The sequence below is a fragment of the Trichechus manatus genome, unplaced genomic scaffold, assembly GCF_000243295.1.
Source record: "Trichechus manatus latirostris isolate Lorelei unplaced genomic scaffold, TriManLat1.0 scaffold00119, whole genome shotgun sequence".
Taxonomy (NCBI): Eukaryota; Metazoa; Chordata; class Mammalia; order Sirenia; family Trichechidae; genus Trichechus; species Trichechus manatus.
The window spans coordinates 6,258,822-6,274,877 of NW_004444055.1; the positions used below are offsets into that span (position 1 = coordinate 6,258,822).

Consider the following 16,056-nt stretch of genomic DNA (forward strand, 5'->3'; position numbering starts at 1 on the left):
AATACATAGGTTCTGTTTCTCTGATGAAGCCTAATAAATCTATCAACCACAAAGTTATATGGTCATAATAGTTTTCTTTTATGTGTTGTTCTTTTTTTACAGCAGTGTTTACAGTAGATTAAAGAACCAAGAAATATTTTTTTAAGAAAAGTATAAAGAAGTATTTTTTTATAAGCAGAATGAAACTAAACTTTATTCCTTAGTGAGGAATAAAAGAAGAGTTCTCACAAATAGAAGAAAAGCAAAGTTATTGAATGCTATTGTAGGTATTTTTATTTTAGTTTAAATTTTCAAAATGGTCAGGCAAAATCAGCAAGAAGCACAAATGTGTATGCACTTATCTTACTGGTGTTTATAAATGAAAGATTTTAAATTAACTATTAAATTTTAATTACTAGCTAAAATGCATTATTATAGCAATTTATTATAAAATCTTCTAAACAAAGTATATCATTGTCTATGAGTTAGAATTATAATACAGAATAAGCTAAACATAACTTAACCTTCCTTTGATTGATAACTCACAATCTTCATCACAAACATATCCTCTGTACCATGTCATAGATACTAACACAGACTAAATAGGACTAAATAGGTTTTAGTAACAGAGAAAGGTCATGCCAAATGAGGACAATTTTAAATTAAATAATACAAAAATACTGCTATTTTTACAAAGGAATCATTCATGATTAAATAATATCACACACACAATTCCATAACATTATATGAAAAACCATTATTCTGTACCGCTTCAGAGCAAGATGAGCCTCTCCTCCATGACTTGAATCATTACCAGCATTATGAACTGCTTCATAGTGTTTGAAAAGTTCATCAGCAGATCCAAGAGATTTCATACACTGGGGACATATGAAGCCCTACAGAAAGAAGTGGAGAAGGATTTCATAATGGTATTTAATATTGTAAAATAACAATTTGCATATTATGAAATAAAGTCAAACGTGTAGTCACACCAATGGTGTCATTAAGTAAGTTATAATTATGGTGTTAATTCCAAATTCTGATATTGTGCAAAGGTATTTCACTATCTACTCAGGTTGAAGTTTACAAAACATCAAGAAAATCCTAACTATTTTTTGATAGAATAAATTAATGGCTAGAGTACAGAATTTTAATCTGAGAATTCAGACAAGTTTAAGTTTTGCATCATATACTCCCTCTCTCCAGATACTCCCACTAGTAAACTAGTATCTTGTCCAATCTGCTATCAAGAAAAAATAAGAAGATGAAGCATTCTGATTAAAGAGGGGAAATGTAACATAGGAAGTAATAACTACCAAAAGATATCAGGTATCTACAATGATTGAGAAGTATTCCAGTCAATAAACATCTTTGCTAACATAAGATGAACACTGTAAAAACCTAAAATTAATGTACAGTCCCATAAAATACAGCAAACATAATTATTCCCAGAATTCTCATTTTGTTAAAAAATACCAACTAGAATACTATTTTAAAGATACTGGTATAGATCTATGTTTTACAAATTTTAGATTGTAACTCATCTATAAAATTAACTTCTTAGGTTGTAACCCTTCTTTTTTTTTTAAAGAAATATCCTACAGCTGATACATTAAACCAGAAACCAAACCCGTTGTTGTCGTGTCAATTATGACTCACAGCAACCCTACAGAACAGAGAAGAACTACCCCATAGGGTTTCCAAGGAGCGGCTGGTGGATCTGAACTGCCAACCTTTTAGTTAGCAGCCAAGCTCTTAACCACTGTGCCACCAGGGTACCACAACTGATATATCAGAGCTCATCATATATAATAAGAATAAATAATGTTTCATAAGTTTTTGTTTTGGGTCATGACAACAAATGTATCTCTTACTGTGATTGCCATCAAAAATATCTTAGTAACACTAGTACAGATAAAACCAAAAACCAAACTCATTGCCATCAAGTCAATTATGACTCATGAGACCTCATGTGTTGTTAGATAAAGAATGGAATAATGGAATGAACAATAATAATAGCTACCATTTACTGAGTCCATACTATGTGTCAGATATTTTCTCTACATAATCTCAGTTAAATCGCACAATTTTTTATCGGGTATTATTATCTCCATCTTATAGAAGAAGAAATTGAACCTCAGAACACTTAACTGACTTTCCCAAAGTCACAAAACTACCTGAGCCAAGATATGCACAGGTCTGCTGGACAAATCTCACATTCCTTCCAGTGTGCTACACTATCTCTCAGAATAAATGATATACCCTTGAAAATGACTTCCTTAAGATACAACCTGATATCTGACAAGTTTAGTAACTTTATTCAATAAATATTTATTGATTATAATTTCAAGCACTTTAGTAGTTCTTTGGCAAATATAAAGTGGTAAAATACAGTCTCAGACTTCAAAAAACCGAAAAGGCAAAATATATACCAAAAAATACCACTTTCCATGCAACTGTAAATTAATGATTAACCAGATAACATCAAAGCTTATATGGAGTGGGTATCTGACTGCAAAATTAATTAGCAAACCAAAGGCTAAAACAGCTTTTGCCTCAATTGTCTGTTGGTACAACAGAAAATTCTTTATTCAACTTGTACGTCCTTCAAATTGTCAGCAGTATTTAAAATATTACATATTATTCCAGCAGAACTAACCTAACATGCCATTAGAAATTTCTTTCAACTTTAAATTACTCTTTAAACACACACTCATCCAGGGGCTTAGAGAAGGCCTTACTCCAAAATCTTACTTTTAAAAAATATATCAGATGTCAATCCTCGAAACAATACCAGTCCTAGTTTTTCTTCTCAGTCCACAAGAATATACTCATGCAGTCTGTTGTACAGGAACATTTCATACTCTAAATAGTATTTAGGTTCATTGGTTAAATCAAAGATATAATATTAATGTGGTAAAGATATTACCAGTTACAACTCTGCTAATTCAATGTAACAAGAAATAAAATTGTTTCACTTTCATCAAGTACACTACAATTCTAAAATGCTCCTCTATTACAGATACAAAAATAAAATGAAATGCAGGTGCAGGAGGTGGGGGGACACCCCTACCTATATCCCAAATACAACAAATCCAAAAGTGAACTTATTCCCCAAACCTCCTTTTCTCACCACCATCGATCCTGCACACACACTAGTCACCTAAGAGTTATGATAAACTACTCCTCCATCTGTCTCATTTCTAATAAAACACTAAGACTACACATTTTGCCTTCCCACCATCCTCACTGCAAATGTCCATGTTCAGACACTCTGCATGAGTGCCTAAAGGATGTTCCATCTGTAGTTCTAGATACAAAATCTAGATATTAAGAAACACCTTTTCTATTTTTTCCAAATTATCTTCCAGGGGACTGAAGTTGCTAGATAGATAATTTCCAGAGAAGTACTGTTAGCAAACACTAAAAATAGCCAGCTGAATTTACTTCTCTTAATCATTTTAAATTTCTCACCAACTTTCAAAAAAAAAGATTACTTAAGATTAGAAGCAATAAATTCCTTATTCTTGGAGTTCAATTAACTGTAATCCTTTCTCAAAGCCACTGCAGCTATAAATTTACCTTAACTTAACACTTACGGTAATCCTGTTGTAGGAAGTTTCCTTTCAGTTAAAAGAACAACTCTTAGGTAAATAAAATTTTTCCTGAGTTCCCCTCATGTTGAATTAACCACTGCACTCTTTGTGCTTCTACCTTATCAGGCAAATAATATCTATCATAGAAACTTCCTAGGACAGAGATAAGATCTCATTCATCTTTTTATCTCCTTCACTTACGAAAATGCCTGACACATAAGACATACTCCATAAATAATTTAAATGAGTGTTCATAAGATAGTTTTCTTATATACAAAATTGACTCAGAAAAAAGTAAAAGCCTTATTTTTGGTCTTTCATGGTACAAAAAGTTTCATTCTTTTATAAGACTTGTAATAGAATTACGAGTTCTGTTTCTCTTTATTTTTAGTATATCATAGTGATTCTCGAAGGAAAAAGACTATCAGAATCATCTGAGAGACTTTTTCCAGCCTAAAAATGGGCAACATTCCCTGCCATTAACTCTTAGCCCAGCCTTAGATATTCACCAGCCCCACAATACTGTTAAAGTACTGATAATCATTACTTGGGTGATCCAATGATACTGAAGAGAGTATCATTCTCTCACCTCCCTCAGGTCTGGGGAAGTCAAAACAAAGATTGAGACACTAGAAAATTCAGGTTCTGATGCCGTGTTTTTTCAAGTGAAGACAGTAATGGCTTACACACAAGAAGTATTTTAACCTAAATTCATGAATAAAACATTAACTAATAAACGTTTAACTAAAAAATAAAGATATAAATGTTCAAATAAAATACTATTAGCTCGTATTTCAAATTTCATGACAAAATTTATACAAAAATATTAACTTAAAACTTTTATATATGTTTACAAATCCACAAAAAGACAGCCACAAACAATAAAAGAAACCAAGCTGACTTCCCAGGAGCCTTTTTTCCTTATTGAACCTTGTTTACAACATGCATGATTAAAGCAATCCATATTCCCTTGTAGCATAAAAAGTTAAGCTTCTGTGAAGATTTACAGCCTTGAAATCCCTATGTGACAGTTCTGCTCTGTCCCATAGGGTCACTATGAGTCACAATCAACTCGACAAGAATGTTGGGTTTTTTTTCGGGGGGGGGCGGGAATCAGAAAATACTATTAGTCTACCTTCAAAATGTATCTAGAATCCAACTATTTCTTAGCACCTCCACTGTTACCAGGAGTGCCTGGGTGATGCAAACGGTTAACACGCTTAGCGGCTAACTGATAGGCCGGACATTCAAGTCCACCCAAAGGCACCTGGGAAGAAAGGCCTACTAATCTACTTCTGGAAAATCAGACATCAAAAACCCTATGACACACATGGTCACCATGAGTCAGAAATGATTCTATGGCAACTGGTTGGTCCACCAATGCCACCCTACACAAGTCACCATCACCTCATATAAACCAAAACCAAACCCACTGTCATCCAGTCGATTCTGACTCATAGCAACCCTCTAGGACAGGGTAAAACTGTCCGATAGAGTTTCCACGGCTATAAACTTTACAGAAGCAGATTGCCACATCTTTCTCCTGTGGAGCAGTTGGTGAGTTCGAACCACCGATCCTTTGATTGCAGACGGGCATCTCACCACTTCACCACCACATTCCTTACCTCATACATGGAGCACTGCAATACCCTCCTAACCATCTCCCTGTTCTGTCCTTACCCTACTAACAGTCTATTTTCAACACAGCAGCCTAAGTGGATCCTGTAAAAATGTAAATCAACCTTTGTAACTTCCCTTTTCAGAACCACCCGATGGTTTCCCATCTCATTAAGAGTAAAAACTTAAGTCTGTACAAAACGCTGGGCTCAATCTCCGCTCACTCACTGTGGTGGAGCCACATTGGCTTCCTGGCTGTTCTGTCAACACGGCAGGCGTGCTCCTGCCACAGAGACCTTGTACTTGTTGTTCCATATGCCTGAACACACTTGCCCTAGAAATCTACGTGACTCATTCCCTCACTTCCTTCGGATTTTTCTGAGCTGTCGCCTTCTCAGAGAAGTCTTTCCTGACAACCGTACTTAAAATCACAACCACCCAAAACACCTTCTATCTCCCTTTCTTTGCTTTATTTTTCTCAATAACATCAACTGTCAACCACTGCACATTTTTATTGTTTTGTGTGTGTGTGTCTCTGTGTGTGTGTGTGTGTGTGTGTGTGTGTATGTGTGTGTGCGCGTGTGTGTGTGCGTGTGCCTGTTTCTACCCACTAGAATGTAACCTCCACCAGGCTAAAGATTTTTTACTATTTTATTGACTGTTGTATCTATGGCATCCAAAACAATGTCTGGCACACAATAAATATTTGACAAATGAATTAATTTCAGGATAATAATCATTACCAACAGAATAGGAAATATGGTTCCAAGAAGCACATGGGCAAAGCATCTATCCCAGATGTGAGTCAGAAAAGTTTACTGGAAAAAACAGTATATGCAATAAGACTTAAATAATATTCAGATGCTACTTAAGCATAAAAGGAAAAGCAAGAACAGGTAAGACATAGGGATCAGCATATGCAAAAGCCCAGAAATAAGAAAAAAACTAGACAAACTATAAAAGCAGGAGTTCAATATGCCTGGATCAAAGAGAATAAAGAGGACTATGAGGATAAATTAAGCTAGAGGTAACATACACACACACATATAACCTTCTAGAACATGCTAAAGAGTTTGGATCTTATTCTAAGGACAACTGGAAGCCTTTAACTAATGTAGGTTTTGACTAGGAAAGTGTCATTATCAAGTCCTGATTAAAAAAAAAAATTTTTTTTAAATAGATTCAAATGGAGGAGGAGAAAGACAAGGACTGGTTTACACTGGCGAAAAGGAGGGAAGTTACAATAATCTATGTGAGGGTTAATGGTTGATGGCAGTCTGACCTAAGGCATTACCAATAGGCATGGATGGAGATTATTTCTGAAGTATTTTAGACAGAAAAACTTCTCTGAAGAGGTGATAACTGACCTGAAATTTGCAGGATTTTTAAAGAAAGGAGCCAGCCATTCAAAGAACCCGAGAAGACTATTCTAGGCAGAGAGAACAAGTAAAGCAAGTAAAAAGACTCTGAACTAGAGTCTTCTTGTTTAATGAAGAAAAAGAAGGCCAGAGTGGTCAAAGTTCAGTGAGCAAGGGGAAAGTAAAATGAAATGCCATCTGACAGGTAGGCAGAGTAATGCAGAGCACAAGAGAAAGAACTCATCTTTGACTGGAAAAGGGACCTGTCTTCCATGTAATAAAGTAAGAAAGACAAAAAAGGTGCAAGTACAGCTTTCAGGTAAACATTCATCTGATGGTTCCTACTTTCTCAATGATATAAAATATGACTGAGGGAAGGTGAAAAGGGAACAGGAGACATGGAATATTTGAGGATAGAGAAAAGGCTACAAAATAACTATCGCACAGAGTATAAAAATGATCCTACTAATAAAAATACCTCATAAATACTTTAGCATTTATAAAATATTTTATAAATAATATTAAAGATAAAAGTTCTTACAAATTTGTAAAAAAAAGATAAGAAATAATATATACATTTTGTAGATAATCTAATTTTTCATTTACTCAATAGCTCATCACAGTACACACACATAACTAGATACTAATGAACCAGTAATTCTTTATGAACAGACTAAAAAAGTCTTCATTAAGTGAGATATGAGCACTAAAGACAAAACTGACAATATTATTTTTCAGCCTTAATATAAACTTTCTCATAATTAAGCAACTATGATTCGAAAGTCACATTCCAATTTGCAAGTCTTATGAAAACTTTTTCTACAAAAGACAGGTTTAAGTTACCAATTGTTACTCCAAATATTTGCTATTTTCCTTTAAACTGAATTTCATTTCCAAATTTTTGTTTTCATACCTCTGAAGAGCTTTCATTATTGACATCTACTGTGTTTGCAGGAGTTCCTGATGAATCTAAATCAGAACCTTGTGAGCCAACTCTCCCAGGAGTCTGAAACACAAACAGAAGAGGGAAAATAATAATTAAAGCAGATATTTACAATATATTCATAAACCATTTAATAATCTAAACAGTTATAAGAGTTAACCTGACACATAAGTAGATGTCCTCATGATAATAACGAAGAGTACTAGCAGTTATTCTTTACTGAAGACTGACTGTACCTAACACTGTACGAAGATCCCTATATGCATTCTCTTGCTGTTAGTCTTTTTAAATAAATTAAAAGTTTACATTTGTATATAATGTGTTACAGTCTTCAATCTACTTTCACAAAACACTTCATTTAATCATCATGACATCTCTAAGAGAGGGAGGGCAAATGTTATTTATATTTATAGATGAGGAAACAGATTCAAAAGGGTTAAGTGATTTGCTCAAGTAAAATGTCAGAAAGAAGCAGAATTAAAATGCTTATCTTCCGATTTCTCTTGCATTGCTATCTCTATTACTTAAGCTAATCTGCAATGATTTGAGGGGTGCTAAAAAGACAAACACAGCCCAAACTATAAACATAATGACACTATGAGTGTCATTCAGTCATCTATCACCTGCACCAACCATTACTAGTTTGTCTCCAATACTTGATATTCTACCACCAAAAATACATTTTTTGGAAATTGTTGTTGTTAGTTGCCCTCGAGTAGATTCTAACTCATGGCGACCTCATGTGTGCAGAGTAGAACTGTGCTCAGTAGGGTCTGCAAGGCTGTGACCTTTCAGAAACAGTAAAAGGTCTTTTTTTACCTGCAACATTTTCCATCACAGTATCATTCATTAACACCCAGGGATGAACTTAACTGAACTGGAAATCTGGTAAAACTCTGCGTAAATAGACAGATTCTGAGCACAATGACTGACTCAATAGCCTTCATCAATAATGTATACGGTAGATACTATCGTTATCCCCATTTACACAAGAGAGAACTAAGGCATAGACTAAGTAACTTGCCCAAAGTCACACAGTTAATAAATGGAAGGAAGGATGAAATTAGCTAGAACAGTCTGGCTCTTAATTACTAACTCATACTGCTTGTCTGCTAGGTGTCTCCACTGAGATATACCTCAAGTATCCAAGATCAGAACAACTCACTACACATTTGCCTCAACATAGGAACATCCTGAACACTACTATTAAATATTAAATACAAATGCCAAATGAGGATGAACTGATACTACTCTGAAATTCCTAACAATGGTTATAAAAACTGAATAGCAAAATGGAAAAACATATACACTATGATTGCAATTATGTATTTATACAAGAAAAAATATTGAAAGGAAATAATCCAAAATGCAAATAATCATTTCTGTAGTAAGACAGAATCATGGGTGTTTTGGTTTTAGTTTTTCAGTTTTTGTTTATACTACGTTTTTTTCCAGAATTTTAAAACTATCATTGAATTACTTTTATACTAAAAAGTTTTTTGTTTTTCTTTTAAATATTAAAGATAAGCATTCTTCTCCAAACTGGATAATCCAAATTCCTTTTACATTTCCCCCAAATCTAACTTTTGAACTTATCCAGAGCACATTTTTACTGTGTTCAGTTAATGTCCACAAAATCTCCATGTTTTAAGTATTAAGTCAGCTATCCTCCTTAAATTTTTTTTAAAAAGAGCCATACTCTTTCCCAAAATGGTATAGCAGAGACATAAATTTATCCATTAATAAAGATAAGCCAGCTATCTGGATTTAACAATTCATTTATGCATGTAGCAAAAAGTGAATGGTGAAAAAGTTCAAGAAGAGTTTTGACATTATAAAAGGGGTTATAAAGAATCATTATGCACAATTAAAAATCTGTTTTAATTCATTAATATTTCAATAGTTTTATACCACAATGATTTTAAAAACTAGTGACCACATCTCCAAAGGCAATGGAAACAAAAACTATACTCCAAAGAACTACATTTTCCCCATTTCTATATTCTTTATTTTTCCAGAGTCCAGGTAACTTTTTACCTGAGACTCATTCTGCCTGGCAAGAAATAGTCAATTCAAAATATTGTGCTTCTACATAATCGTATTATCACCACCAAAAGCACCCTTCCTCAAATTTGTTTGTAATAATCCTAGTAAAGAGACGTAAGTAAGCTCAGGAGGCATGGGGTTAGTAAAAGGAAAAACAAGGAAACCATCATTAAATATGCACTTTTGATGTCCCCAATTATTGCTAAATTGTCTAAGAACTTTTTTTTCTGTTCTTAAGCCAAAAAAATTCCATGACTTCCACGAGAAGACCAATTATAATAACATTAACCCTGATGAAACAATAAAAAGAATTATTTTTTACTTAGAAAAGTTTTATTTTGCATAAACAATGGTAGAAGAATAATTTCTGCTAAAATTTTAAAATAGGAAGATATAGATCTATAAAGTTATGCTTTTATAGAGAAATTATCACATAAATTTAGAAATCTTTTACAGTAACCAAAGAAGTACAGAATACATTCATTTTGTTTAATAAGTTTTTCAATATTTACTCATCTTCCATGGAGTACCTAGCACTCTGCAAGGTCCCGGATGCCAAATGGATCATATCTAGTATGAAGATACCGTGAGAGAAAAAGGGGCCATAACTTCAAGCAGAATACAGTCGGACTGAGGAAACTACTGTATATAGAAACAGGTAGGAAACAACTTGAAAAACATTAAATGCTGAACTAAGCATGTGCAGTAAAGGATTAACCTTGCTCTTTGCCCCAGCTCCTGGGAGGTAATGTCTAAACTCTTTGAATGTCCTGCCTGTCAAGAGGGTCTTTGGTTACCTAGGGACGTTGGGCCACACCAGACAGTCCATGCTTGACTATATTATTTATGGTGGGTGGTCTTGGGTCATGCAGTGCCAGCTCACCAACTGGAGGGGCTAGAGACTAAGATCAGTCACATGGTGGTCAATCATGTCTATGTGACCCAACCACAACGAAAACTCTGGACACTAAGGCTCTGATGAGGCTGACAATACTTCATGTGTACTGTCTCACATTGTCACTGGGAGAAGTAAACACTATCTGCACAACTCCACTGGAAGAGGACAAATGGAAGCTCCATGCTTGGAACTCTCATGCACTCTGCCCTATGCACCTCCTCCCTTGGCTGATTTCAATCTGTAGCCTTTCACTGCAATAAACTGTGACCACAAGTATAAAAGCTTTCAGTGAGTTCTATGGCTCTTAGCAAATTACTGAACCTGAGGGCAGTCATGGGGACCTCTGAATGTGTAAGTGTGGTCTTAGGGATCCCCAAACTTTGCAGAGGGATTCTGAACGCAATTAAAATTCTGAGAAAGAAGACAGCAATGCTAGTTTGGGGTAATTGAAAAAATATATATATTCCTTAAAGGAAAAGTTAAATTTAAGAGAATGGCAGTCATTCCAACTACATGGAAAAAACAAAAAATGTATAAAAGGAGATAGCACAGAAATAAGAGCACTGTATTTAAAGAAAAATAAATAAGTCTGACAAAATATCACCCACCTCTGCTCCAATCATAAATTAATGACAGATAAAAAAATTAAATATTAAAAAAGCAGAAAAAGATAACTTAATTCAGTGGACAAAAGAATAAAACACACAGAGTATACAAGGTTCTAGTACCTAAAACAGGAAGGGGCAACCACATTCTTACAGAGTTGTTGTTGCTTTTATGTGCCATCAAGTCGATCTTCAACACAGAGCGACCTCATGTGACAGAGCAGAACTGCCCCTCAAGGTTTTCTAGGCTGTAATCTTTACAGGAGTAGATCACTAGGTCTTTTTTCCCACAGAACTGCTGGGTAGGTTCAAACCACCAACTTTTCAGTTAACAGCTGAGCACTTAACAGTCGTGCCACCAGGGTTCCTTCTTACAGAGTAAGGGGGACTAAAAATACCCTACATGAGGGAGGTAACAAGAAGCCAAGTGCATTGTGGGAACTCAGAAAGCGAGGCAGAACTACTGTCCCTTGCTATGAACAAAATATTTTAAAACAGCTTTAAACCCCTCCAAGCACTATGTCTTGGATATGAAGTTTGTTTAAAAATTTTCCAGGCAGTGATAAAAGGGCATTCCAAGCAAAGCATTATTTACAATATAAAAAATAAACAATCTAAATGTTTAAAACAAAGAAACGGTTAACTAAATCAAGGCACATCTATTCAACAGATTCAACAAAATCCAGATTACTATAGTTATTAGTTACCAAATACCTATCATTAACGCCTAGTGGCTATAGTCAGACCAATTTTGGAATTATGGGGGGACAAAAAAAAAGCTTATGTGGTATTCAAAAGATTTATTTTAACCAAATAAGTATAGATATATACAATATACAGGCTATTCTAGATTATTAGTAAGATCAAAACAGATTCACACTACCAACAGCTACAAAACAATATAAAGCAGCATTAATCTCTGCAAAAACAGCTACCAAAAAATCAAATACAAGTTTCAGAAAGAACAGCACTATACAGAGGGAAAAAGAAGTTATCATTGCTTACTGTACGAAATACCTTGAAAGGAAATATCATTATTAATTTACGTCAAATAATTTGACATGGGAATTTTGACATTCAAATTTTTTGAAATACATGATTCTCTACTTCAGACTAGTTGTTCATTAAATATAATTTAAATAATCTACCTATCAGAATCATAACTGCACTGCTATAATCCAAAGCAATTTATAACTATGTCTTCCAATTATGAATAAAAATCTTAATCTAATACTAGCAAAGAAAAAAAGAAACAAAAGAAACTAATAGCATAAAAGAAACAAAAAATCTATACATGATTAATACAGTTTGTCTAATATATGGCGATATAGTCAGATCTGAGTCAAGGCTTCCAAAGGTTCAACATATCTGCCCCTCAAACTCTATTTATGACTCCACTCTGGAGAAGATCAAACAATAACAGAGCAAAATTTTCATTTGGAAAATTACTCTTAAAACAGTTTCACAATGTAATCGCTACTAAAGATAAAGAACTTCTCTAAGTCTTGGCCACTTTCAAAGCAGTAAAATGAATTAAAATACCTCAAAGAGTGCTTTGCACATTTGCAAAGATGTAATAAATGCTGAATAAATAAACGCACAACCCCATACCAGCTCTAGAGGAAACTAGACGGGAAACAAGGCAAATTAGCAAATGCTGAGTTAATAATAGATGTAGCCTCCCAGAAAAAATGTGAATTGACTAAAGACGAATTTTCACTGTAACAAAAATCTTTGCAAAAAAAACTCTGTTGTCGGACACTACACACACATTGTATACTTAGCAAAATTATTTCCAAAACTGGAAAAGATAACAAGTGTTAGAAATTAAATGATACCAACTACAGATAAATAAGAAGGTATATTAGTAAATGACAACTACTACTTCATGGAAGAAAAAAAAAACTACCAATTTCATGAAAAGCATTCTGGGAGTTCTCTGGAAGTCTTCATGCTTGACCTCTTCTCATTATATGTTCCCTAAGTAATTTCATTTACTCCCTTAATTTTAATTACCATTAATGTTGACAAACTCTAAATCTAGTCCAGACCTTTGTTAAACTCCAACTGCACATCTCCCTGTCCTGCTAAATATCTCTACCTGAATGCCTTAAAAGCACCACAAAGTCAGCTTATTCAAAACCAAATTCATTTTTTCTCACAGACTTGTCACCCATCTGCATTCCGTCTCAGTTTACAGAACCATCACACACCACCTTGCCTAGATCCAAGATATCACCCTTAACACTTCTCTTCCTTAACCTTCACATCCAATCATCAAGTTAATTCAATTGTCTATATAAATTTTCAATCTGTTGTCCTTCCTTCCTCCATTTCCTTTGCATGACTACAGTTCAAACTGGCATCTCTCACCTGGACTATAAAATAGAGACTTAGCAAGCTATACTTTACACCTACATTTCCAGTTGCTTTCTTAGACAGTACCTAATGGATTTCCCAGAGCAGCTAAAATTCATCATACCCAAAACCAAACCCTTCATTCTTCTCAACCCTTTAACCATCTCAGGAAAAACTTTTGCTAATTATTTCAAGTGATTTAAGCGCACAGTGTTTTGACTATACGTCCTTAGTGGCATAGAGCCTAAGGACAAAAAGATCTATTAAAAAGACAATAAAATACATTTAGTAATTACTGTTAATAGTAATATTGGTTATTTTTATTTTAAAGCTATTTTATATATATTTTATAAAAAAGTAATTACATTAATCTTAAAAACCAAGTATTCAGTACAAGACTAAAAAAGATACAAATATAAAATCAAAGCAAAACCACTTTATAATCTTAAATTTGAACTTTCATTTTGTTTTACTTTCTAAAAATACATACATCCTAGTTCCAATCACTTAGAAAGGAGCTCTGGTGGCACAACAGTTAAGGGCTTGGCTGCTAACCGAAAGGTTAGCAGTTCAAACCCATCCAGCAGTTCTATGGGAGAAAAGACCTGGCAATCTGCTCCTGTAAAGATTACAGCCTAGAAAATCCTATGGGGCAGTTCTTCTCTGTCACATGGAGTCTCTATGAGCCAGAATCAGCACTTAACAAAAATAAAAAGAATCACTTAAAAAGCTTAAATGCAAGACAACTCAGAAGCAATAAGCATTCTAACTGCCAGGACTGTGGACTCTAAATACTATTCCCCACCAAAAGGAACGGGGGCTTTTTGGAGAAATGGCTGATTTCAGGTCTAGGGGAAGAAATCTGCAAGATGAATCTTGGACATCTTGTTTTGCCAAAAAGCAATGAGGCTATCAAACACTAATAGGGTCCTGTCAAAATTACAAGCATCACCTTGAAGGCAGTCCACTGGCGAAAGCTGGAGTAACTTGCAGATAACACCTATTGCAATTGATTGAAACACACTAAACACATATAAACCCGTAAGTTCATAAAATGTACAAAAAAAACATGAGTTCTCTTTTCTTAAGAAAAGAGAAAAGCCGAAAGACAAATAGCAAACTTCATGATCACCATGGGAGTAGCTGGCCTATCAGTAATTAAAGTAAAATAATGAAGCATTTATCTCGCCTTGCCAGTATGGACTATAATGAAATAGCCCTGATTGATGTTGAAAAGTTCTCCTTTACAAAAAAATTCTAGTTAATATGTATAGAAGGATTAAAAGATTAGGGAAATCATCATTTTGCCACCACTGATAAATTTTTCCAACTCAAATCACATCATAGAACATTCCCTGAATCTTTGCCTTCAGCTGTAAGAAATGTCTCTATTGTACCCCTTGCTATTACACCCCTTATTTACACCCCTTATTTACACTTCTCTTGTAGCACTTAACTGTAAAACAAGGAAGAAGACAGTGGTGTCTGTTGTAGACTATTGCAGTAATGACTCTCAATGAATCGAGCCTTTGTTTTAATGCCCTTGTAATCTCTTGTGTAATCCTCTCCTGCATTGACTCTGGGATTGGCCATGAGACTTGCCCGAGTTGATGGGAGAGTGGGGCAAGTGAGATACAAGTAGAGACATGAAAAGTGTTTCTACAATGGGATTTGTTCTCTCATTGCTGGAAACTCTTCTGCCACTATATAAACGCAGGCTAGCTTTGGAGACATGTGATCCAATGGATACAACCTGCACCAGCTGTCACACATATGAGGGAATTACTTTAGACATCCACACCAGGCAAGCTGTCAGATCACTGCAGCTTCAGTAACCCCAAAAGAAACCAGGAGAACAACTCAGTTAAATCCAACACAAATTGTTGCCCCATAGAATAAAGAGGAAATAAATGTTAAGTCAAAATTTAGGGGTGGTTTATTATGCAGCAATAGATACAATGTCATAATTTTTCAACAAAAGAAAAAGAGAGGGTTCCGGCAAAATGGCGCTCTAGGCAGAAGCACCACGCCATCCCTCCACACCAAAGATCCGGAAAACTAAGCCGAGCAGAGAATACAACAATCCTGAAATTCTAAAACATTAAATGAAGAGATAACGAACTCAGCCAAGCACCAAATGGAGTGAGAAAATTGACAGAGAATGGAGAGCGAGGAGAGATTCATGCAGAGGTACCCTACCAGCTAACGCAGCGCGGATCCGCCATCTTGGACTCCTATCGGAGAACAGCAAACACGGGGTACGAGAAAGCAGCCTCACGGAGCGTCCAGCGGGAGACAAAACAACTCGTAATTTGTGATATACGCTTTCCCACCCCCCACCCTTCTTCACCCCAACTCGGCCTCCTCTGCTTCCCGCGGCAACAATCTCATGACCGGGAAACACCGGCTGCTTGGATTCCACACACCCAAACAGGCCGGCTCTCTGAGTGCCATCTGTTGGCTGCTGGTGTTGCTTTTTTCCGATTCTTTTGATTTCTTCCTTACCTCTCACCACCTCCGCCTCCTTTCACTCAAACACCTGGCTCCGTTTGCCATCTTTGCTTCTTCCTAAGGGGCTGCAGAGCTCCGGTAATTTGTGATATATGCTTTCCCACTCCCTACCCTTCTTCACCCACACTCGGCCCCCTCTGCTTCC

The 16,056-nt window shown here is 35.3% G+C and overlaps 1 protein-coding gene across 1 annotated transcript in view; it reads right to left on the bottom strand.

The window, feature by feature from the left end:
- Nucleotides 1–16,056, bottom strand: part of LOC101352813 (early endosome antigen 1) — a 150,187-nt gene that overhangs the window by 103,241 nt on the left and 30,890 nt on the right. The window contains exons 2-3 of the mRNA XM_023738584.1: nucleotides 7,464–7,556; nucleotides 748–875 (exon numbers count right to left, since the gene is read on the bottom strand). Of these exons, the coding sequence (XP_023594352.1) occupies nucleotides 748–875; nucleotides 7,464–7,556 (221 nt within the window). The remainder of the gene's footprint in view (nucleotides 1–747; nucleotides 876–7,463; nucleotides 7,557–16,056) is intronic.